General features: G+C 37.3%; 1 protein-coding gene across 1 annotated transcript in view; it reads right to left on the bottom strand.

The window, feature by feature from the left end:
• si:ch211-243j20.2 (uridine-cytidine kinase-like 1) overlaps nt 1–17,208 on the bottom strand; it is a 50,400-nt gene extending 33,192 nt beyond the window's left edge. The window contains 4 exon segments of the mRNA XM_056481103.1: nt 1,288–1,458; nt 5,020–5,126; nt 9,965–10,161; nt 17,108–17,208. Of these exon segments, the coding sequence (XP_056337078.1) occupies nt 1,288–1,458; nt 5,020–5,126; nt 9,965–10,161; nt 17,108–17,196 (564 nt within the window). The 5' untranslated portion in view covers nt 17,197–17,208.
• Between the last annotated feature and the right edge of the window lie 8,952 nt (nt 17,209–26,160).

The following is a 26,160-nucleotide window of genomic DNA, read 5'->3' as shown; positions in this document are numbered from 1 at the left end:
TTTTTGCATTTATTTTATTATTATTTGTTTCCTTTTTGTAATTTTTAAAAAATTATTTTATTATTAGAAATATAAATTATTATTATTATTGTTATTATTATCTATTATCAATATACTTCTGTATGTATTGTTTGTATATTGCATGTTTTATTGTCAATTGTTGTGTGAATATATACATACAATCTTTTAGTTTGATTAATGATAAATATTCTAAAATTCCTCCAGGAGGACACCTTGGAAAACAATTCCTAAATAAAAACGTTCTCGGATATCAGTTAAAATACACATTCTATACAAATTTGTTTTACCGCCAAAATATTCTTACACAGCCTAACAGATAAACAAATCAGTTAAAAATATAAGTGACAGAAATCTGTAGTCTGTAACCAAGTATTTATTTTTAAAGAAGTCTTATTTGATTGGTTTGTGGGTTAAAATAGAAGTATACAGGTTCAATATAAAGATAAAATATTCAAATTAAGACCATAAATAAATCTAACAATTACAGGGAGGAAAATAATAATAATAAATTGTAATGTTCTTTATGTAATGATGTTTTCTTCTAAAAATATTTAAGTTTAATGCATTGACACAAAGTAACGGATTAGTTTTCTTTATTTAGAACTTTAAGATGTTTTATGAAGAATGTAGAAATGTAAAAACTTTTTAAATGCCAACACAAAATATTGCGAAATTGTACTTAGAAATGTGCTGCTTTCTCTCCATGCTGTTATTTTTGCTTCTGCATTCAGTGTAACATTGCACTCCAAATGATGATGTGTTGATGTATTGCTCTCATCCAACTGATTATGATGAACAATGTATTTTGCAACACCACAAAATAAACAATAGAGCATAATATGAAACGATATTATTTTGTCAATACGATGTACACACGTGGACAAAATTTATTGGTACCCTTTAGGGATGTGACAAGATCTGAAAAGTTGTGATGTTATGATGGAGCGTGAGGGTGAATTTAGCACTGAAGATTGCACGCAGGATTGGATTTGAACTGTAAAAATAAAGCACTTTGCACACACCTGGCAACCCAGGCTGGTCAGATATTTCGAATTGTGGTTCAACATAAGCATTAAAAAGAAAAAGGAAACTGGCCTGTAAATTGTCTGTATATTGTCTTATTGCACAACCATCACATGCAGGGCTCTTCTCTCTTCTGGTCACATGGTACTGTGCCATCACTGGCTACACGAATGCCAGTGTCATGTGGACAAAACATTAAACTCTTGTGGATTGACTGTGTGGATGAGGTCATAGATTACTTACCCACTCTTTCCGACGGCTATGAGTAGTGAAGTCGTAAACAGGCACTTTAATGCTTTTGCCCTTTTTCAGTTTTCTCAACACAGTCACCAGCAGCTCAAAATCAAAGGCATCAGGATGATCGAAGTTGTACTCGTTTTTGGCAGCCAACTCTTGCGCATCTTTGCTCAAAACCTGCAAGAAAAGTTAAATGGATAGTTCACCCATCACAGAAGATTATTAGCTGGAGCAGGGGTCATTGGTGATTAATTAAATACAAGCTAACAGCTGCAGGCACTTTCATGACGATACACTGAAGACTTTAAGCTGCGGTCACACTGGGCTTTCTGTGTGTGAAATTCTGTCATAAGGCGCTGCGAAAAGGGGTGGGATTAAACAAGACGATTAGACATTAAAAAAGCGAGCGATTGCTCCATGTTCTAAATTTCTGTCCAGAGAGGTCATGTTTTGATCCTCGATTGGTCTCACGCAGTCAAGTGATGCGATTTCCCAGGTCAGAGTTCCCCGAGCTTGAACTTTGCACCGCAGCGATCTGCGAAACTTAACACATGACCCTGCGTTTCCGGTCTGACGCATTCGCGTGCGTATGAATGGAAGTCTATGGGAAGAAAAGCCCAGTGTGACCGCAGCTTAAGGCTGGGACACACCAAGCCAATGGCAAACAGCTAGTGCCAACGAAAACCAAAATAACCTCTAAAATATGCTTATTTTGAAATGTCTTGGTAAAAAAAAAAAAAAAAAACTACTTTTTCCCTATTGAACAATACATTTTATTTTAAGAAACATGTTAAATATTTTGGAGCAGTAAACATGTCAGGCTAAATAATTGAAATCAATCATTGACTTCTGCTGTCTTCATTAGTTTCAAAAACACAGATTTCTTACAACTTGAGAAGACATCTTTGGAGATCTTTTCTTTGGGTAAAAAATGTAAAGCCACTGCACTGTTCAGGTCTAAAGCATGCTTGGGTGTTAGTGCATCAAGCGATTTGTTTTAAGTGTTTGCTGAATCATGGACTGAACATTAGCTATCGATGTAGAGGGTCCTTTTCTGCTGGAGATACTACTGCCTTAAAAACTAAATAAAACAGGTGTAAAAAAAAATAATAATAATAAAAAAAAAAGCTTGACTGTTTCAAGAGCACACGTTCTGTGTCTGCAAGAGGATGAGTCTTTCCAAACGCACGGGTGGCAGTAATGTTATCTCATTCCACAAAAGGAAACTGGAACTTCTGACGCATAAAGAGTAAAAGCAGCATTTAGTACCATTTTCACAATACTTGGCTGACACCACACACCAATTCTACACGATGAATCGGGTAAATGAGGTCCGACGTTAACCTGAAGCGAGGAAACGGTTGAAACACAAATCAACTAGCCTGGATCAATACTAAACAATGAACCCCAACAGCCAATTGTCGGCTTGGTGTGTCGCAGTCTTTAAAGCAAGAGTTGAAAAAAGAAAAAGTAGTGATCAATTACTTGTTCAGCTCTAGATTCAAAACTGTTTTTTTCCCTTCTGGTGAACACAAAACAAGATATTCCAAAGGATATTTATAAAAAAATAAAAAATAAAAAAAAAAAGCCATTGACATTGACTTGCATGATTTTTTTCAAACATTCTTCAGAATATTTTATTTTGTACTCAACAGAAGAAAGTTTATAAAGGTTTAGTAATCGCTTGAGTGAGTAAATGTTGAGGAAATTATTAAATAAGAGTAAATCAAATACAGTTTCTTGAACACTGATCGTGTGTTCTTCATGAGTCCTCAACATTTTGTTAGAAAGTATTCATATTCATTTTATGCTTCATGTATATGCATTTTATTTTTGTTGTTCTCAATTTATGTAATGCCCTTCTCACACTGAGATTTCAGCCATGATTTTGTCATCTGTGACAATTTTGAGAAATCCTAAAAGATTTCTGAAATCCTAGGCTAAAAGCGGCGTTCTTTGATTGTTGGTTTGACAAGTTCACTTAGCTGCTTAATGCCCGCTGCGATCAGATTTTAGTTCTTGCAGTGTCAGAAGATTTTAGACAGATTTTGACTGCGGGGAAATGTCAAAAAAAAAAAAATTTTTGTACCTGGTTTTATTATTGAGACACGCTGTGTGCAAAATGGCAGCTACAGATTGTTTACGTTTGCTGTGAGGAATCATTTTAGAACGTGGGATATTAGCCCTTTGAAATACCTGTAAATTAGTTGCAATAATTTTCAGGAAAGAGAAGTTGTACGATTACCGGTAATTTCCCAGAATGCTGCGCTGTGTGAACGCAGAAGGAAAATTGCGGGAAAGAGCGTGTTCACGATTAGAACGCGCCGACGTGAGACGTCTACCCTAGCCAATCAGAACACGCATTCACATCCGTGCCGTTTATGAAAATAAAAGCCTTTGAATATTTTTTCAGACACATTTAGCTGCAAGATGTTAGTCAGATAACGTTTCTATGTTCCTTAATGCAAACTGTGTAAAAAAAAAAATCTAATCGATAAAATGCTTATGATAAACCGCTGTTTGTTTACCTTCAAGCTCTGCTTAAGTTGCTTGAAGCGTGTGCACGTGAAGCAGCCAGTGAGCGCCAGCACACACACAAATGATGTACATCTCGACATGTCAAAGTATTCCTCCATGTTTTCATCGAAGTTATCCATTCACAGAATTTGTAAGGAAGTCAAATGTGCAAACATTTAGCTTCAGTTCGGGCTTCTGCCTTTGGATGCCTCTGGGACAAAGCAGCTGCATGAATGCTAAAGCTTTAAATAAAAGTGAAATCAACAGTCTGACTCCTTATGTGTACAAATACAAGAGCAGCCATTTAGAGGCCATTTCTGGATAATGAGGTCACAACTTACCAGTTTTTTGGAATGAATGTGTGATTTTTATTTTCCGGAAAAATTCCGGAATGTCCTTGCCTGTGTGAACAGCACTTTTTTGAATTTACCGGGAAAAGTCGTTCCGGTAATATTCCAGATATTTACCGGTATCACTGTATGAAAGGGGCTAATGAAAGTGTCATGGATGGATGACGTCAAACTCTGGGGGAGTTTTCTTCTGTGTTGGAATGTCTTCATTGTCATTCAGTCTAACATTATGATAGCTGAGATCTTACAGTGTGACATAAGAGCCATGTTCGTGGAGTCGGACATGCTGAAATCGTTCAGGAAAATAAATAAAGAAATAAAATTAAATTAAATAAAATTAAATAAATAAATCTCAAAATACAACAGTTTCAGCTTAATGATCAAGCTGGAAAGAAGAAAAAAAGTATTTTAAATCTTGGAAGTCCTGAAGCAAGTAAATTAAGATTTTTTTATTTTACTATGTATTTATTTTAACAGAACATAGCATTGAAAAAAAATAGCATTGATGATAACCCAAAAAAATCCAGACCATGTAGACGTCTGACCACTGAGAGAGACAGACTGATTGACTGAACTGCTTAATTAGACCACTAATAAGCTGAAAGATATGCCATTAAAATCAAACAAAGATTGATGAGTACACCCGATAGAGTTTCAGCACATCCAGCTGAGGCAACAGCAAATGATGTTGATGCTTCAGTGGTTTTAACACATGAAGAATTTACATTTGGAGCACTTTAATGGCACAGCGGCCTGCGAATGCATCTAAGGAGCATTAGCAGCACTGATGAAACATGCCAGTGGATCTGGAGTGAAATTTCTCAGGAATTCTAAAGCATGTGGTCTCATTTAAACTGAAGTTATCAAGTACCTTATAGAAAGAGTCCATAGAGAGCAAAACAACCCAGGGAACATCAAGAGCCTCAATGATTTTATTGGCCACGGTGGTTTTCCCAGAGGCACTTCCTCCACACAGACCTGCAGGACACACATCATGAATTTAAGTTTTCTTAAATAATTCCAGAATTCAATGTACACAGGGATACTTTTTAAACTAAAGATAAGGTTTAAGAGTTAAATTGTTGTCATATGATATGTGATCACATTATAGTTAATACAATAAATGAGCAGAATTTGTTCAACAACAAAGATCTGTTCACTGCTAAAAACAATTATTTTAACTTTCTTTGTAGTCCACAAGTGAAAAATCAATCTTTGGCTTCACCACACAACCACATCAGTGTTCACATTACACACTTCACAGAAAACAGGCAACACAAATACATTCAATACCATCACATAGCACATTAAAAACCCATTAAACCCTATTCATACTTAAAACCCAGTATTTAAAATTCTAATGGTGGTCGGCACAACGGACATTTGATGCACCTTTTTCTTTACTTGAGGTTGCCTAAAACGTCTTTTTGATGGCAAGAGCTGAAATATTATATTTAAGGGATGTGATCTTCAATAATGACATAAGCTTTCTGTTTAATTCTCATTAAATACCTTTCATTTAGTTGTCTTGATGTTTTACCTACAATTACACTGGCACTTTTTACTACTCGACAGTTTTTGCTTTCCTTTGTTTGGCAACAGTGCATACCATGCAATCATGTTAAAACTCACAACACGTTCAACCAAACTCTTGTATACCACCTCCAGATTAACTTGACTCACACCAAATTGCTGTAACCTCCTAATAAGATATAATCTTTGCATTGCTTTTTTTAAAAAATACACTCTACATTTCCAGCAAATGTTAATCCACTATCAATAAATGTTCCTGAATATTTAAAACATCCAGCGGTCTTTAAAATTATGCATCTTAAAATGAAATTTGTTTATTTATTTATTGCATTTATTTATTTATTTATTTATTTATTTATTTATTTATTTATTTATTTATCAGCAATTTATGTCTTTTTAATGGAAAAATTAATATAGATAAAACAACAACAACAATGTAATAATTCAATAAGATATGATACAAAAAAATTATTATTTAAAGGTGAGGTACACCATATCATATTTTAAACTTTAGTTGATGTTTAATGTAACTGTGTGAACATAAACAACATCTCTGAATGTAATACGCTCAAAGTTCAATGGGACACATTTGCTTTTACAGAGTTAGCTTAGCAAAGCCTACAGCGCACGAACTTTGGGGACCACAAAAAAAATAAATAAATAAAAAAATACATCCATCCATGCTAGTGAGATCACAAGGGCTTCCGGTTACACGCATTCACCACGCACACACCCTGCGCAGTGAAGGGGCATGACCAGCACGCTGTAATGTTACAGCAGAGAAAGCTAAAATGCTGTCCAAACGCTGTTATGTCTACAGAGCTCATTCTGTTTCTGTATTTGGGCTTCCAAAAGACACGACACAGAGAGAAGTGCTTACGGTTTAATTTTTATTATGTTCCAGAAAATTATAATAAATATATAGCTAGCATTTGACAAAGGAGCTTCCAGAATCTCTCCCAGTTCAGTGCTGAATTCTGTTAAAACTCCTCCAACCGAAGAAGCTATGGACTGTGAGCCACAACCTGTAAGTGTTTTTATTTGTTAAAATTGATCTACTATTTGCACAGTTTCTAGTGTTAATGGTACGTTGTAGCGAGGACGTGAACAAGGATGTAAATAACGGGAAATGCTTTGTGGCACCATTAACAATTTAGCTACAAATTCATAATTATCAGTCAAACAGCTGTAAACAGCCACAATCTTCAGCAGCGCTGCAGTGTGTCTATGTGGCCGCTTTCCTTGTGTTCTACATCTCAAATAACAAACTCGCAAAAGATTTGTGAACGTTTCATATTACTTACACATGCTTAATAAGAATATATGTAAAAGACACTTGTCAGATGTTATTTAGAGAGCAGGCGTGAGATTCAGCTGTGTCATTTTCATTTTTCTGTCTTATTTAGGCAGCTAATGCGGATAACAGGTGCTCTGACTGACTGTAGGGGCATGATGTGGTGACGTGGAGCCAATCCGCGAATCACAGCACATTATGTTAGCTGACCAATTAGAGCGGGCCTTTCAGAGGAACTAGGAAATATGACAGTAATTTATGTTAGCTGAGTAACTGTATATAATCAAAAGTAAGATATATAAAAATAACGTGATTTTCTACAAATGAAGCATGAACACACATTGCTTTGCATCTTATAAAACACAACAAACCCTGAAAAATACACTGTGGTCCACCCCTTTAATTTAAAACACTACAAAAATATTAGATGCGATTTTTCAGTCTGATTTATGATAAATAAATTTAAATCCTTTCCCGGAATACATTATTAAAAACATCCAAAGAGAAGCTTTTAAAAATTAAATGTTTAATGCATAAATTAGCAGATATGTATTATTATTATTATTAGTGGTAGTAGTAGTATTACAATTATTACTACATATGTTGTGCATTAATAAATATCAATAAAGATTCCCAAATGTACAAGGTGTTTATTATTTTAGCCTTTATTATACATTTATAATTTATAATGAGAGTGCAATAGCAAAACGATATTATTAGATTTATTTTATTACATTGTATGATCCAAACTTTTCTCTGTCACAACCAACTATTCATAAAAAGGTCTTATTTTAATTCAAAAGCTGCAAAAACCCCCCAAAATATACAAACTTATAAATATAAAAAAGTCATTGTGCTAATATTAAGTTTAAACCTCAAATTATACTTAGCAATTTGACATGAATTACCAGGATCTGTTTAACCTTAAAATTAATAAAGAAGTCCCAAAAATAAAACGGGAATTGCACAACTTATCTGACTCACAATACACAAAAGTCAGTCATGTAAGACATTATGCTGACAACAGCATTTTCAGATGCTAAAGTTAAGTATCCACAGAACAAAAGGCCATAAAGAAATAAAAAAAAACTGCATAAAATGAGATACACCACCAGTGGGAATAACAAAAAGGGTCTTGTTTTAGAAACTAAAGTTACTTAAAAGCGCTTCAGTGTTCTCCATCCTCTCCCTCGCCTGACCTTTGTTACGGGAAGATCATTTCACTTGGGTGGATTTATTAGTTTCTCTCTGACCGAGTGAGCAGAGACGACAGCCACACCAGACTTTCGTTCTTTTTTTTTTCAGGAATAATTGACTGAAGCACATCCAAGTGTGAAATTGTAACCCATAAGACAGGCTCTTTGTGAGTAATGGATTGCATACTAATGACCTCAGAGCTCAGTCCTGAGAGATTATGCTCATAGGCCAGATTCACACTCCAAATGTGCAAAGCTGAAGTCTTCAGGGAAAGTTTAATAAAATAATTCAATCTTGCTTTAAGATGCATTTAGATTATCGTTCTAAATTATGCTGTCACTAACTGTTTTTTTAATAATAATAAGTCAATTTTTCAATAATTAAAATTGCCATATTTTTAATTAACATTTTTCTCAGCATTAAAGAAAACCATAAGGGTTTATTTAATCATGAATTCAAGTAATAAAGAGTGTAAAATATGAGTAAAACAGTTTATACTGCATGGTCACACCTTAATATTACATATTAACATTTTAACAAAAGGAACGTTTAGAACATTTCATGAGTAATTTCAATTTCTGATACTAAGATTTAAACATGCAGACAGCACAAACATATTTGCTTAATGATTATAATTTATGCAAGCCTGTTAGATTATCGGTTTAGTCTACTTAAATTATGGTTCACCCAAAAATGCTCCAAAAATGAAAATTCTGCCATCATTTTAGCTCTTGCTCAAAACCTATTTTAAATTTCTTTCTTCTATTGAATACAGAAGATAGTTTGAAAAATATTGGTTGCTGGCAACCATTGACTTCCACATGAAAAATGCTGCTTACTGGCACCCATTGACTTCCATATGAAAAATGCTGGTTGCCGGCACCCATTGACTTCCAAATAGAAAATGCTGCTTGCTGGCACCCGTTGACTTCCATATGAAAAATGCAGGTTGCGGGCACCCGTTGACTTCCATATGAAAAATGCTGCTTGCTGGCACCCGTTAACTTTCATATAAAAAATGCTGCTTGCTGGCACCCATTGACTTCTATATGAAAAATGCAGGTTGCTGGCACTCGTTGACTTCCATATGAAAAATGCTGCTTACTGGCACCCATTGACTTCCATATGAAAAATGCTGGTTGCTGGCACTCGTTGACTTCCATATAAAAAAAAATGCTGCTTGCTGGCACTCGTTGACTTCCATATGAAAAATGCTGCTTGCTGGCACCCATTGACTTCCATATTATTTTTTCCTACGATGGAAGTCAATGTCTGTCATTTTCTAAATACATTATTTTGTGCTCAAGAGAAGAAAATATTAATGTTTAAAAGCACACGAGGAAGAATACATCATTTTCAGTTTTGGGTGAACTATCCCTTTAAGTCTTATATTTATATGACAAAGAACTGACACCTGTAAATTTTACTAGTCACCATGTTACCATTCAATGTAATCGTGCATAATTAAGTAAACTTTACTAGCATCATTCCTCAGAGTACAGTTTCAGGTGAGTTATCATAACTTAATTGACCCAAGTAAATGTGACTCAATATGAGCAAGAATTAGTAAATAATACTTTTTATTTACTAGAATTTTGCAAAATCGTTGACTTCAATTAAGTAATCGTAACTTTATCGCATTAAGTAAACCTAAGAAGTTACGTTTTACAGTGCAGACTAAAACAATTCATATGACTAAAACATAACTACAGCTAAAACACACTTTAGTCCTTCAAAGTCGATGATTACAATTTGCTGTTAAAATGAATTCAAATTGAATTAATTGTCTCACCTATGACAAAGGCTTCTTTAAAGGTTGTTCCAGTAACATTGTACCAGGGTGGACGTCCTGCAGTGTAGATGGTCCTCTTATTGGTCCTCAGAAGTGGAGGCTCGGTTTTGCTTTGGCTGGTGGTCCGTTTTCGAGGAGAAATTGAAGGGGTGAGGGGACATCGGTTTCTCAAAAGTCCATCGAGGGAATCCTCACCACTGCCACAAAATAAAGAAATAAATCAAAGAGCACACACACACAAAAAAACTCTATTCAAACACTTTCGTACAATAAGTTAATAACATGTTTCTGTTATATAAATTCACATAAAGGGGTTATGAACTGAGACATTAAAAAAGGTCACTGTTATAAACACCCTTCAAACTTCAAAACTCATTCGTCTGAAACTGAAATTAGCTTTAATTTAAGCTAATTTGCCAAAACAATAGGTTGTGTATCTTTATTAAGCAAGTTTGTTCAAACCCCGCCTCCACAGATGATGATCAACACCTGCTTCTACATCACTGTCTGTTTAGCCCCACCCCCTGATTTAAGGCACAGTCACACTGCACTTTTCGCCCCATTGAGTTTCATTCATATGCATGCGAATGTGGCAGACTGGAAAACGCAAGCTCAGTTTTGTATGTCACTGTGTTCCAAAGTTCAAACTCTGACCAACGAATTTGCTTCATGAGAATATGAGAGACCAATAGAAGATCAAAACGTGACCAAACAAGAAGTCCTTCACTCTAAAGCAGTCTGGTTTTGACTTTGTCTGTTGTTTGATTGAAGCAGTAAAAATCCCGCTTTCGCTGAGCTGCACTGATTCCTTTTAACAATTTCATGCTCAACCGTTTATGAGTATTTAGTACATAACAATCGAAGGTTTAAGATTAATCACTTGCACACCATATTTTGACATTTTATGTGGGTATATGACCATTAAAGGTTCTGTATGCAAGTTGACTCTTCTAAAGCATAAAAATACCATAATATGTTTACAGATATTTAAGAAACATGCTACGTGAACATTCTTGTTTATGTGTATGCTGAAGTCAGATATTTTGCTTTGAAAATGTGCATTACGTGTCCTTGCTTTGGTCATTTAACCCACCCAATGCCAGTTTAGATAATTATATTTCAACACCCCAGACTGCCTTGGTGGAAAACCACGTATTTCATTCAGCCATTCAGAAAGGCTGCCAAAGAATGCGCGCGTGACTGAAATGCGACCTCCCGTGAACAGTAGCAGACTCCGAAATGAGATGCAGATTCAGTTCCACATAAGGTTATTAATTAACAAATAATATAAATATTATGAATGCAAACATTAGGTGAGCAGGTTACATTGTAACCCCGTGTCAAAACACGACAAGTGAGAAGATATCCAGTGATAAGCAATTTGGCTGTTTTCACCAGACGATACACCACAGAAATTTAAACAGCCATTCAGAAGCACAGAATATGCACTCACTCACGGAATGGTAAGGTTTATAAATCGCATTTATACATATTAAACCTTTTTAACATTATTAAATGTAGATGCTAAATCACTGATATGTTTGTTTGCATTATTTTAGAGTTCTAAAGTTCAATTTCAAATGGTTTATTTTATTTTCAAGACCTGAGGTAAACTATGTGCTGCTGCTTTCAGTAGTACGGCAATAAATGTCATGTAAAACAGCATTTAAACTCACATTGTTAGCATTTAACACTGAATAAAGCACATGAGGTGTACCTGAGGTGATCATTGTCAGTTTTCTGTTGTTCAGCTGCAAGAAATAGAAGCCGTTTCTAATAGATCAATTCCAGGTGTTAGTTAGAACAAAACTTTTTAATATGGACAATATTTCTTCTGTCAGGTTTTATATAGAACACAATTATATATCAGCCTCGTCGGCGCAATAGCCTAGTGGTTAGCGCGTCGACATATGGTGCAGTAGCACGTCAGGGCGTCACGACTTCGAATCCCGGCTCGAAGACATTTCCCTACCCTACCCCCCTCTCTCTCTCCAACTTCGCTTCCTGTCCTATCTAATAAAGGCAAAATAGGCAAAAAATAAATCTTTTAAAAAAAAAAAAATTATATATCAGCCTTGTTGGTCACTAATCTGACAACCTGCGCTTGCATTTGTTTTGATCCAGGAATGCAATACCTAGTTCAACCACTGGGTGTCAAACTACATACTGCACATTTAAAGTGCAAATTGACCTAAAATTGCCTTTACATGTCTATGTTCTATAGATAGATAGATAGATAGATAAGACTGATCTAACTCCATATTAATCTAGTATTTACTATGGGCTGAACAATAGTGTCTGAGAATTAATATCGCAATGTGTGTATCTGCAAGAAACATTGCAGGATTAGATTATTTATTAAAGATTAAGATAATAATTTATAATGTATGATCATAACATTTTGCATTTAATTGTTTAATTTGTGTTTTGAATAGTGTTGGACTCCCAAGAAAAACATTACTTAAATTAAGTTATTTTTGCTCTGTTGCATTTATATTTTCTTGTAATGCATTATATTTTATGCAGATGCACTGAACAGAAACTTGATCATCCCAGTCGATCTAAATAATGAAATTTTTCCAAATAAAGCTATTCAAATCCTCTGCTGAAATTCCATTTGTATCGCAATATATATAAATCGCAGCAAAATATCACAATGTCATATTTGTCCAATATCGTGCAGCCCTAATATGTACTATAACATAAGTGGAATATTTTAAAAGTAACTCATATAAACACTTTAATCGTATTATTGCCTTACTCAGATTAAGGTAAATTTTTAAAAATTGATTACTGATGTTCATGGACACCCAGCGAATGAGCAATCATCAATCCATATTCAGAAAAAAAAAGGTCCAAGCACACTGCCATCAGACATGCCTTCAAAAATCATGCACATCCCCGTCTGACCTGAGAATAAGCTCTAAGCACTGTGTCATGGAGAGCTTGAGGGAATCGGGTCTTTACGACACCCTCAGAAAGAGCTGCTCACATGATCAATTCTGTCAGTGTGGTAGAGGGACTCAAGACTTTCTTCATGTCCAGTCCAGGAAACCACACATCAGCTCAGGCAAACCTGGAGACTCATTTGAGTAAGGCTCTCATCACATGGACAGAGGCTGGACACTCACTGGTGTTAATGGACCGTCAGAGTGAAGTACAGTTCATTACACAATTGTTGTGCTGAAAAGCTCTGGAGGATGTTTGCTTTGACTCAGACACGGCTTACATGAATTAAGAGAAACTCTGCAGTCATTGGTGTGACAGGTGGTGTATGCACTTTTTTCTGATTCTTTGAACATTTTGGAATGTAAAGAATATGCCAGACTTCAATAGGTGTATAATGTAATACAATAAATACAAAATGACAAAATTCATCTCACCATGCTGCAGTTTGCTTTAATATATGAACTATCACATTAAATAATTTCAATTTCAAAAATGATATTATCCATCAACCAGTGATAGAAATGGGTCTTCAGTAAGGTTCACATATACACAATACGTACTTTAAGTTTCTGAAAGTTCTGTTTGTCCTTATTAAAACTATTAAATTGCAGCAGGAATGAAGGAATTACAATACATTTATTTCTTTGCCAGTGATGATCGAAAACGACAGCCTAATCGAAAAAACAAACTACGTAATGGATGTAAAAGGGTCAAAAACAATAGGAACTGCTTTCCTCTTTACATCAGAACTGTAGAAATCTAAAAGTTGATTGTTCTTGAAAGCTTATTTTTGTTTTTAGCCAAAAGAAATTCAAACCAAGAAACTACACTCACCGGCCACTTTATTAGGTACACCTTACTAGTACCAGGTTGGACCCCTTTTGCCTTCAGAACTGCCTTAATCCTTCGTAGCATAGATTAAACAAGGTACTGGAAATATTCCTCAGAGATTTTGCTCCATATCGACATGATAGCATCATGCAGTTACGGCAGATTTGTCGGCTGCACATCCATGAGTGCCACCCAAAGGTGGTCTATTGCAGAGTTTCCCAACCCTGTTCCTGAAGGCACACCAACAGTACACATTTTCATTCTCTCCCTAATCAAACACACCTGAAACAACTCATCAGAACATTGGAAGAGACTCCAAAACCTGAAGTTAATGGGTCAGATGAGGGAGACATCCAAAACATGAACTGTTGGTGTGCCTCCAGGAACAGGGTTGGGAAACACTGGTCTATTGGATTGAGTTCTGGTGAATGTGGAGGCCATTTGAGTGCAGTGATCTCATGTTCAAGAAACCAGTCTGAGATGATTCACGCTTTATGACATGGTGCGTTATCCTGCTGGAGTAGCCATGGGTACACTGTGGTCATAAAGGGATGGACATGGTCAGCAACAATACTCAGGTAGGCTGTGGCGTTGACACGATGCTCAATTGGTACTAATGGGTCCAAAGTGTGCCAAGACACCCCCACTCCATTACACCACCAGCAGCAGCCTGAACTGTTGATACAAGGCAGGATGGATCCTTGCTTTCATGTTGTTGATGCCATTTTCTGACCCTTCCATCCAAATGTCGCAGCAAAAATTGAGACTCATCAGATCAGGCAATGTTTTTCCAATCTTCTATTGTCTAATTTTGGTGAGCCTGTGTGAATTGTGGCCTCAGTTTCCTGTTCTTAGCTGACAGGAGCGGCACCCGCTGTAGTTTTCTGCTACTGTAGCCCATCTGCCTCAAGTTTGTACGTGTTGTGCATTCAGAGATGCTCTTCTGCATACCTCAGTTGTAACAAGTGGTTATCCAAGTTACTATTTCCTTTCTTTCAGCTCAAACCAGTCTGGCCATTCTCCTCTGACCTAATCTTATTTTGTGCCTGCTGCACACAAGATAGATGCTTATCAACCCATGTATGTAAATGCCTCAACCTGCTCTACTACCTGTGCCCACAACTTGAGCGGTTCACTTAAGTAATAACTGGTTTTACCTCACAATATCTGGAACAAAGCAAAAACAGTCATTTCAGCAACAACATTGTAATCTGTATATCTGCAACAGCCACGATGCAGGATGTGCAAAGTCAAGCAGAGGCCATGATTGAGCAGGCAACGGAGGATAATTCATTTAATATATTAAATTAGAATAATTGCATCCATAAACATGGTTTAAAAAGCAGTTTTACCATAATCACACCAGAAATGTTTTAGCATATATTCATGGGTGCTTTGAATATGGCATTGGAAAACAAACACTGTACGGCTAGTTTTAAGTACATTAAAACGCTAAATTGCGAATTCTATGAACACGAAGAGATAAGATGTAGTCTTTCACCTATTAGTGGAAATTGTGACGCACAAAGAAATATTCATAATACTGTTGCGCTAAAAATACAGAATTGTGCTACATGCTAGCACTCAAATGAGTGATTTACTGAGCTATATGATGCTAATTTAAAATGACATGCGAATTACACGCAGTGCTGGGAAGCTATTTATAATTACATTTATGGAAATGTCTTTATTATAACTAGTGGCAATAACAAATTATGGGTTATAATAATATTTCAAATAAGCATGGGCCGGTATAAGTTTCAGATGGTATGATAACCTTGGATAAAAATATCAAAGTTTTGCGATCACTGCTCTAAAATAAGTTTAAATGTCTGAGTGTTAAAAAAAAAAAAAAAAAAAAAAAAAAAAAAAACTTTTACCCCATTGAACAATACATTTTATTTTAGGTAGCATTTATAATATTTTGCAACAGTAAACATGTCAGGCGAAATATATATAAAAAAGCTATTACCTCATAAGTACTGCATTCACAGTGAAACAAAAGAGGTTCATTTTAAAATTCTTCATAACACGTTTCCAGTGAATAGTACTTTGGCAAAGTATATGGAGGTTGATAGTTCATGCTCATTTTGTAAAACAGAAGACCAAACCCTGATTTACATATATTTTTCAATGTGAAAAAAAAAACAAAAAGCTTTTGGAATAGCTTATAACTTCATATTGGTCTTTACATTGCTTCTTCCAGCCACTTATAACTACAAGATATTATTTGTTACTATAAAGGTAAAACCGATATTCCAGAGAACTACATTACATTTTTTTATTTTGCATGAGAAACATTTTATTCACAAACAAAAATTCGCAGCCTTCTTTTTCACATTTTTAATTTAAATTTACGTTTTTATTAAATCGCTTGGGTTAAAAACAAGAAAAGCGAAAGATTCTTGTATTATTAGGCAAGGGCCGGTATAAGGTTCTGACAGTATAACTTTGGATAAAAATATCAGTTTTACGGTATCACAGTATTGTGATTACTGCTCTAAAATACGTTCTTTTTAAATCTTTTTGAAAGATTACAAATATTTTGAAACAGTAAACACGTCAGGCTAAATTCAAGATTAATTGACTTCTGCTGTCTTGATTAATCTCAAAAACACAGATTTCTTAATTTAAAACAGTATCTTTGGATATTTTTTAAGCTGAAGATACTGTTGTCCTAAAAAAAAATGTAAATAAAAATCCTACACATACCTTAGGTAGAGTATTACAGAATTTTTTGGCGGTTTTAAAAGCTTGACTTTTCCAAACCGCGGTATACCTTGAAAACGTTTATCATCCCATGCCTAATTATTATGATAATTATTTTGGAAATATCACAGCTACATAAGTTCTTTCCTCTTGCTGTATTTGTTTTATGCATGTCAATTTAATTTTTCCCTCTTTTCTAAGAGTTTATAATTTTATTTAACCTGATCTGTTATTATCATTGTTACTATATCATAGTCTTTTCTGTGTAGGTTCGAATTTTGAATGTTTGCTATTGAAGTCATTATAAAAATATCCGTTCCAGTAAAGAAAGAAAAAAAAACACATTCAACACACACTTAGCAGCTGTCCCTCCCCATTACTCGTTTTCGGTTTTAAGCTCCAGATCTGCCACGCCAGCAGCTCCAGACACAAAAACACGCCTGTTGTGCTCTTTCTATAATCTCTACATCTCAACCCCGCATAAAATAACTCGAACAACAGCAAACAATACACTGTAAACACCGTCTGTTGACTGCTGAACTGTTGCTACTGATCAACACACTGACCGTCCTTTATTTGCCAGCCGGATAGAGATTTGCGGAACTGACCACAACGGCACATTAGCTGAGCTCGACAAGCATCTGATCTGCTCACCTGTCAGATCTGGACATCGACTGTTCATCCTCTTCCCCTTCTTCTTTCTGCTGCACCTGAACATCGTTTTGGCTCGTTGTCATCGCCATATTTGACTGCCACTTACGCGCGAAAACGCATGTCCGGAAGTGCGCTTGCGTCACGCTTGCGGTGGCGCGTGGTAAAAACGCTTCAGGTTGCGCTTGGTTTAATCATGGATATTTACATTTGATGTCGTCCACCCTGTTGTTGTCTGTTGGAAGGAATGCGTCAATAGAGCCGCCGTTTTAGTACAGGGTAGCGCTCCTTTTAATGCGGAACCAAGGTGCAGTGTAGGACTGGCCATCCAGAGGGTAAAGTCTAGATCGGATGTCCGATATGCACATTAATATAGCAGCATTTTTTATGACAGTGTATAAAAATAATTAATATTTTTACAGTATTGGGTTTAGGGTTGGAGTGGGGGTAGGAGTTAATATATGATAATATATACATATATCTATGATTGGGAGTTTTCCCGGTGGTCAGTATGCAAATATTTTTTTCAAATTATGAAAATTATCATTTTATATAACTTTTCTACATCGATGGATAAGTGACTGTACGAGTATTGCCGACAAAGAGTATGTGTTTGTGTGCATAGAAACGTATTATCCTCCCTCCCTGAAGGATTTGATTATTATGTGTGTGTATTCTACTGTTTTTACAGACTGTTTTTCTGTTCTCTCTACTGTGTCTTTTCACTGCAGAAATGTGTGGGTATGCATATTCTGTTCATCTTATCTCGGTGTGGCCGGAACCTTTCGTCCTTGAGCAAAAGTAACTTTCTGAGTCGCTCACAGATGCGCGCATACCTACACGCACACATTCTCACGTATTCTGGTTGCTGTAAGCTGTTTTTGTATCGTTGTTTCCCTCCTTCTATGATAATATTCTTTTGTGTTAGGGCTCAGTTGCAGGAGGATCCACAATGTGTATATAAGATTGCTCTTCCCTCCCTTGTGTCAGAATAAAGTCATACTGAACCATTCAGCTGATTTTCTTCTCATCTTTTCCAAGCTTGGACGGTCTTGATGCAGACACTCACTGGTGATACAAAATACTAGAGTGAAGGGACCTAAGGAAAAAACGGATTTTCCTACAGTTCTGGGGGCTCGTCCGGGATATATCTGGTCAGGTAAGAGAATTTTATTCACTCTGCCTGATTAGATATATCCTGTTTTATCTGTAGAATTTTGTAGATTTAGAGGTTATCCCACACAGTGATTGTGTGGATGTGTTATCCTACACCACGACGGTGTAGATGATGGTTTATCCTACATAATTGTGTTCTTGTACCCGATTAAATTTGGGTTGCACAGTGTGTAGATGATGGGTTATCCTGCATAGTTGTGTTCTTGTACCCGATTAAATTTGGGTTGCACAGTATGTGGAAGATCACACGGTAGCTGAAAACCGTGTGATAAAGCGCTTACAAATATAGACTAATAAAAACTAGACAAAACAAATTATCACCAGTGAGTCTTCTCATCATGGGCCAAACTTATCCAAAGCCTGAGCCCAGTGAGACCCCTATGAATTGGATGAATAGATGTGGGTGGGGATTTTACACTGAACCATACATCTCAAATTTAGCAGGATGGACTGAGGGTCAATCCCAGTGGCGGAATTTCTCCCGAGAAGGGACATTCGACCCCAGTTATTTAAAATTTGCCTACAACCTGACTTATGGTGGTATGGGAGACCCTGAATGGGATATGAAATATATGACGGAGGCCTATGGCACATGGTATAAGATGAGTTCAATTTGGAATGATAAAAAGAATATCTATGTTCCTAAAGCCGTGTTAAAAACAGTTCCAAAGCCCCCGACAGGTAAAGATAGGGAGAGAGACGGTGTGAAACGCAGCTTTAACAGCCTTCCACCCCCCTATGCGACCCCTCCTGCCCCTGCTGAACTGGGCCCCAGCAAGGCATCAGCTGAAAAGCAGATATGTACACCCTCAGCGCCAGTGAGCCCAGTCGCTCCAGTCGTGGGGAGTTATCCCTCATTAAAACAATGGCAGAGGGACAATGTGTGTGAAGACTATAATTGCAGTAGACCCAAGGACGCAGGTCCAGACGAAGGGTCCGTAATTGACCCACCAAAGAATGTAGCTGCTGTTTGGGTGGCCAAAGTCAAAGGCATTGACATTGTACCACCCTCACCCAGCGCGCTGAAAGATTTGATTTCTCTGCTTCCTGGTGTTGACAACCCCATAGCTTTTGTCGATATGTTAATCAGGAGTTTGCGCCATTGCCAGTTGATAGGGGCAGATTACAGATTTGTATTGCAAGCTAAGATGGGCAAAGATTATGATGACGCTGAGATATCTGCCAAAATTCCCGCATTAAACCATGAGAATGATAAAGTCAGTCATGAAAAAGAAACAAAAGTAGAGGGCGTAAGTGCTCGCTTCACTGCCCTGGAGGGATGAGCAGGACAGACTACTCGCTGACTTTCGCACACAATTAACTAAATATTTGGTGGAGAAAAGAACAGCCAACCATGATCTGTCTCAGGTCACTTCCTGTAAGCAGGAAAAGGGTGAGACGGTCCCCACTTTCTTTAGACGTTTTGCTGAGGTGTGGGTCAGCATGGAAGGATTGGATTTGAATGAGGGCGTGGCTAATCCAATTTTCCTGTCCACATTTCTGAATAATTGTCTGCCTGGCTGCAGAGATGTTCTTAAAACCCATCTCTGTGACAGAAACAGCCTGACTATCAGGGCTGCTGGCGAAAAGATTAGAACGTTAGAGGGTGATGGCATGTTTCCAGATGGCAGAAAGAATACTGCATGTGTGTTTGTACAAGGACAAAAGAAAAGTGATAACGCTAGAGGAGGGCAGCCCAATAAAGGGGACTGGCCTAAGCCAAAACTGTAAAGAATTGTAATTATTGTGGAAAACTTATTGTGGGTGAGAGATTGTAGAAAGAAACAGAGAGAGCAGCAAGGAAGTCAGCAATGGGCCAACGGTGCCCAGGGTGGTTGCCAGCAGCCCAATCATTATCAGCAGCCCAATCATTATCAGCAGCACGGTGTACCCCCGCACACCTATTCCTGGGGTTAGAAACCTCTATGTTGATGGCTCATGCTCAAAACCACAAGATGGTGTATACCTCACAGGTTATGCTGTCTGTGAATTGCCAGACAAAGTGATTGAAGCTGCAGCTGTGCCTTTTTCCTCAGCCCAAGCAGCTGAGCTCATTGCCTTGACCAGAGCTTGTCACATTGCTGCTGATCAGGATGTTAACATGTACACTGACAGTAGATACGCTTTTGGCGTCGCCCATGATTTTGGACAAATTTGGGCTACCCGTGGGTTTGTGGCCGCAGACAGCAAACCCATATCTCACAGCTCATTGGTCATGGATCTCATACAGGCCTGCCGTTTGCCTAGATCACTAGCCATTATTAAAACGAAAGCCCATTCTACATTTGACACCCCTGAGGCCAAGGGAAATAATATGGCTGACGCAGCAGCCAAAGCAGCTGCTCAATCTGGGAGGATGCCAAGTTGGCTAAATATCTCTCAGGTTTCCACTTCCTCATCTGTGCCGACTAGTGCTATGCTCCCACCTATTGACATTGTGGCCATTCAAGCTATAGCCTCAGTGGCAGACAAAACTTATTGGGAAGAGCTCGATGCTCATCCTGATTCCTCAGGAATTTTGCTGGATGGCAATGGTCGTGTGTGCATTCCTTCTGCTTGTGCACCTTTTCTTGTCCGCGAGTTTCACGGTGTTACACATCGCGGCCGAAGAGGGGTAATGGACACAATGATGTCTTTTCTGTGTATACTTAACTTATCACATCATGTTAACAGCACATTAGACAGATGTTTAGTTTGTGCTCAAAATCATGTGACTAAACCATGGGCTAAACACCAACAGCTGCAAATGCCAGAATGCCCATTCCAGCAACGGCAGGTAGATTTTACTCACCTTCCTAAGAGGGGACCACATAAATATCTTTTGGTGTTTGTAGATAGGTTTTCAAAATGGGTTGAAGCGTTCCCCTGTGCGAAGGAAGATGCAAAAACTGTGATTTTATATCTGACAAAAGACATTTTTCCCAGATATGGTATACCATGTGGCATTGACTCTGACAAAGGCACTGCTTTCACAGCAAAGGTGATTCAAGGCCTTGCTAAAGAATTAGGCATTACTTGGCACTTGCACATACCATACCACCCACAGTCATCAGGTGTAGTAGAGAGAACTAACAGAACAATCAAAAACAAATTGAGAAAAGCTATGCAGAGCATGGGACGCTCTGATTGGCCTGCATTAATCCCAGTGATACTGGCGGACATGAGAATGTCCCCTCACAAGGGACTCCAGGGGCTGTCACCCTATGAAACAGTAATGGGTAGACCCTTTCCAGCCCCCTGGAGAAAGGGAGGGCATGCACTGGGTGATAGCTCATGTGATGTTCATATTAGCGAGTATATGCAACAACTGATTGGGGTTTTGAACCAATACTGGGCTAAATTACATTCCTGTGCAGCACTAATGCCAGGGGATAAAACACACCCCTTCAAGGTTGGGGACAAAGTATTAATTAAACAATTTGCTAAGATGGGTGAGGGTCTTTTTGATACCAAATATAGTGCACCCGCTGAAGTTGTTGCAGTCACTCGAACTGCTGTCTTAACTTCCTCTTTCCCACAGTGGATCCATGCAACCAGACTGAAGGAGGCTCCATCTACTGTTTAAAGTTTGTTTGCATATATGTGTATATTCAGTCATAATCTGTCTTGAGATCTCCTTTCTTTCCAGAGGGGCGCCCCACACCCACATGATTGAAGTGCTGGCCAGCCATCTAATTCTAACAACGTCTGGAGGATAAACTGTATAGTTGCTATCTGATAGCAGAGGAGCTGAACACGCAGCGCTGTTTATCAAATAGAAACTGTCAGTTCACACCATGAGCTGGAGAAGTGTGTCTGTTGTTGTGACTGGACTTATCATCCTATGCTTTGTGGTATTTATTTCACTGCCTGCCTTACGTCATCAGCGCAGGCGATGGAGTGAGCATAGATATTTCGATTTGGAGGAAGAGCCAGGAGAGGATCCTATTGGAGTGAACCTGTGGTATAAATATGTAAAGGTTTTGATAAAATCATACAATGTGTCGAATTGTTATGTTTGTTCAGTGATGCCTCACTCAGCCAAACAGAACACCCTATATGGTAAACCAATGAATAAACTCAGGCTAAGTGTTATGCAAGCTTTGCTGGATGTGGTTATCAGGACCCCCAAATTCAAATAAATGATTCTGACATTGATAAGGATAGGCCTCAAAAAAGGAACCTGTGATTCAATGTTTTGGGTAAAATTTAATCATACCTCACAAGGAAGACCAATTGGACACAAGGTTTTCTTTAACCACACCTTAAAGCATCCTATGTGTTATAATCAGACCAATGGCACTATCTATATGGGCAGCACTCTCAACTGTGAGCAGATATGGTGCAGTGGTGAGGGAGCGCCCGTAAGTATGTCGGGCCCCTCTAATGGCACCTATGTTGTCCAAGGTGGATGGTGGTTATGTGGACGAACAGCCTACATGTCACTACCTGCAAACTGGATTGGTCAATGTGCCCCAATACATGTTACTGATCACACGTTCATCATGGCCACTGTACCAGGGGCTGAATCAAGGAGAAGACGACGAAGTGTGCCCACTTTTGTGCCCCATGACCCCATATGGGGTGAGGACGTTCCTGATGAGTTCAAACTATGGTCCACGAGTAACAAGGTCACATTGTCCTTGTTTCCTCAGATAGGTGTGGGAAAGGTTATGCTAAGGCTTGAAACATTGGATTACAGGTTGGGATTATTCATTAATGCATCTCAAGTTATAGATAAGGCCCAAAATAAAGAGATCTCTAACATTAGGACAATGGTAATGCAAAATAGGATGGCACTCGACCTTTTGACTGCCTCTGGTGGAGGTGTGTGCGTATTGCTAAACACGACATGTTGCACTTATATATCAGATGACATCAATAGTGATGCTATGCGAGATGCCTTAGGTACCCTGACTAAATTGAAAAATGCTATGACAGCTGACTATCGCCCCGATCATAACGGTGGATGGAATATTTTCCACAATCTTTTTGGCTGGGTGACGCCTTTTATATCGATGATGATTCCTATTATTGTTGTTGTATTACTGATTTGTTGTTGCGGCCCATGTCTTGTACAATGTATAATGAATCGTGTTTATGCTACCATTGAGAGTATGACTGGTCGTGGGTATGAGCTACTTCCTATGCGTTAGGCTTTTTAGAGCCTAAAAGAGGGGATTGAAGGATTTGATTATTATGTGTGTGTATTCTACTGTTTTTACAGACTGTTTTTCTGTTCTCTCTACTGTGTCTTTTCACTGCAGAAATGTGTGGGTATGCATATTCTGTTCATCTTATCTCGGTGTGGCCGGAACCTTTCGTCCTTGAGCAAAAGTAACTTTCTGAGTCGCTCACAGATGCGCGCATACCTACACGCACACATTCTCACGTATTCTGGTTGCTGTAAGCTGTTTTTGTATCGTTGTTTCCCTCCTTCTATGATAATATTCTTTTGTGTTAGGGCTCAGTTGCAGGAGGATCCACAATGTGTATATAAGATTGCTCTTCCCTCCCTTGTGTCAGAATAAAGTCATACTGAACCATTCAGCTGATTTTCTTCTCATCTTTTCCAAGCTTGGACGGTCTTGATGCAGACACTCACTGGTGATACAAAATACTAGAGTGAAGGGACCTAAGGAAAAAACGGATTTTCCTACACTCCCTGTTAAATTTGATCTAATCCGTGTCCTGAAACACACCTCTCCTTCTTTCGTTTCTCATTCTAACAGAGGGAGCGATTCGTTCGTAAATGGATCTCCAATATGAAGAACTCTTGTTCACTGACAATAATACAAGTTTCTGGCACCTCAGCGTCTTGTTGTCATATTATTTTTTTCATTGTTTACTTATTTTATGCAACAAAACTAGCATAAGCCTAGAATTTAGTGCAAGTTGGTGCTACTTCGCTTTATGATGAATCAATAATGTGACTTGTTTAGCACAAAAGTTCATAACATACAAAAACGAAATCTTACCTGTGAAATGTTCTGCCTTCTTCACATTGGCACACTGTTTTGTCTAGTGCGGTTTAATGATATTTGTCCTGGGAGCACTGTACAAATATGGCGGAGGTATTGATGCATGCTCGGGGTCCGTATGTGATATCTAGTGCATATATCTATTTTCATCATAGATATATGCACTAGATATTGCATACGTCAATAGCGCCGCCACATTTGTACGGTGCTGCCAGGACAAATGTCCTTCAACCTCACTAGCCGAGACTAATGCCAATGTGAAGATGCTGAACTTTAGTGATGTGTACGGAAAGCAGAGCACAAAGGCAGAACATTTAATAGGTAAGATTTCGTTTTTTACATTTTTGTATGTTACAAACTTTTGTGCTAAACAAGTCTTAATGATAATACTGCACTGAGCATGAGGCAACGTAGCACCAACTTGCACTATATTCTAGGCTTATGCTAGTTTTGTTGAATAAAATAAGCAAACAATGTTAATGAAATATGACAAGATGCTGCGGTGCTAGAAACATGTATTATTGCCAGCTAAGTGAATGAGTCGTTCAAGACGGAGATTGATTCACAAAAAAAATCGCTCCGTCCATTAGAATTAGAAGTGAAAGCGGTAGAGGGGGTATGTTTTAGGACATGGCCTTGGATCAAATTTAACAGGAAGGAAGGATAATACATTTCTATCCACACAGACACTTATCCATCGATGTAGAAAATTGATGTAAAATGATAATTTTCGTGATTTAAAAAAATATTTGCATTCTGACCACCGAGAAAACTCCCTATATATTTGTATGTATGTATTTATCTATGTATATATGTGTATGTATGTGTGTATATATCTATGGCTCCAGATGTCCAGTCCTCCACTGCACCTTGATCCCACATTCATTTCAAAGGAGTGCTACCCTGTACTAAAATGGCGGTTCTATTGACGCATTCCTTTCGATAGACATCAATAGCGTATCGACACCTATTGTAAATATCATTAGATATCATTAAATATCATTATTTTCATACTTATTTTTACTTTATATATAAGATGCAATATTTTATAATAATATCCAATCTTTGGGTCTAATTTATATAATCCAAAAAAAAAAAAATCAGGCACGCGACTGTTGATTCCCAATATAAGTAGGTCTACAAGAACATATTATGCAAAATAAACAGTACAACTATATTAATCTTACTAAATTATTTTGTTGGATAGTTAAAAGATATGTGTTCAGTTACTTTGCGTTTGCGTAGTTGCGTCATGACGATCTGTCTAAATTTTTGTATTCAAAACAATTTGATCAGCATAGGTAATCCTTGTGAAAACATTTTCATTGAAAATATTGATGTTTTAAAACAACAGTGCAACAATAAGATTATGAGGAATGCTCTCTGTTCATTGTCTCTATCTACAGCAATATATTTTTGGCTTCATTATTTAATATTTCTTGGGTTAAAGCTTGAAAGTTGACAAATACGTCTTGCATAAATAACAAAATGTAATAAGTGTCTTACAAAATATTTCATACAATTTATCCTACTACATGTTTTGGAGAGATTCAATCTTAATATTTCATATATGTGTAAATTTTGTGGTCAAGAATAAGAAACAGTTTTGCATCCTTTTTTCATTGTCTTTACTCAAGAATATTTTGGATAGATTTGGAATTTTTTATTAACAAAAGAATGGAGTACAGCATAAAATGTGTTTATTTGATGTATTGTTTTATTCTGATAATGAGAACTTGAATAGTAAAGAACTACATAATTATAATTTGTTCATATTATTATAAAAATACCATATAAATATAAAAAAGTGGTCAATGTAAACCAAACTTTTCTCATTTTGTGAATGACTTCAAATTATATTTAAATCTTTTAGAACAATCACAAAACAAAAAAACACTGAAAACATTTAATTTCATGTAA

The sequence above is a fragment of the Danio aesculapii genome, chromosome 20 (assembly GCF_903798145.1).
Source record: "Danio aesculapii chromosome 20, fDanAes4.1, whole genome shotgun sequence".
Taxonomy (NCBI): domain Eukaryota; kingdom Metazoa; phylum Chordata; class Actinopteri; order Cypriniformes; family Danionidae; genus Danio; species Danio aesculapii.
Note: the sequence above shows the minus strand (reverse complement) of the source record. Positions and strands in the feature narration are given on the sequence as shown.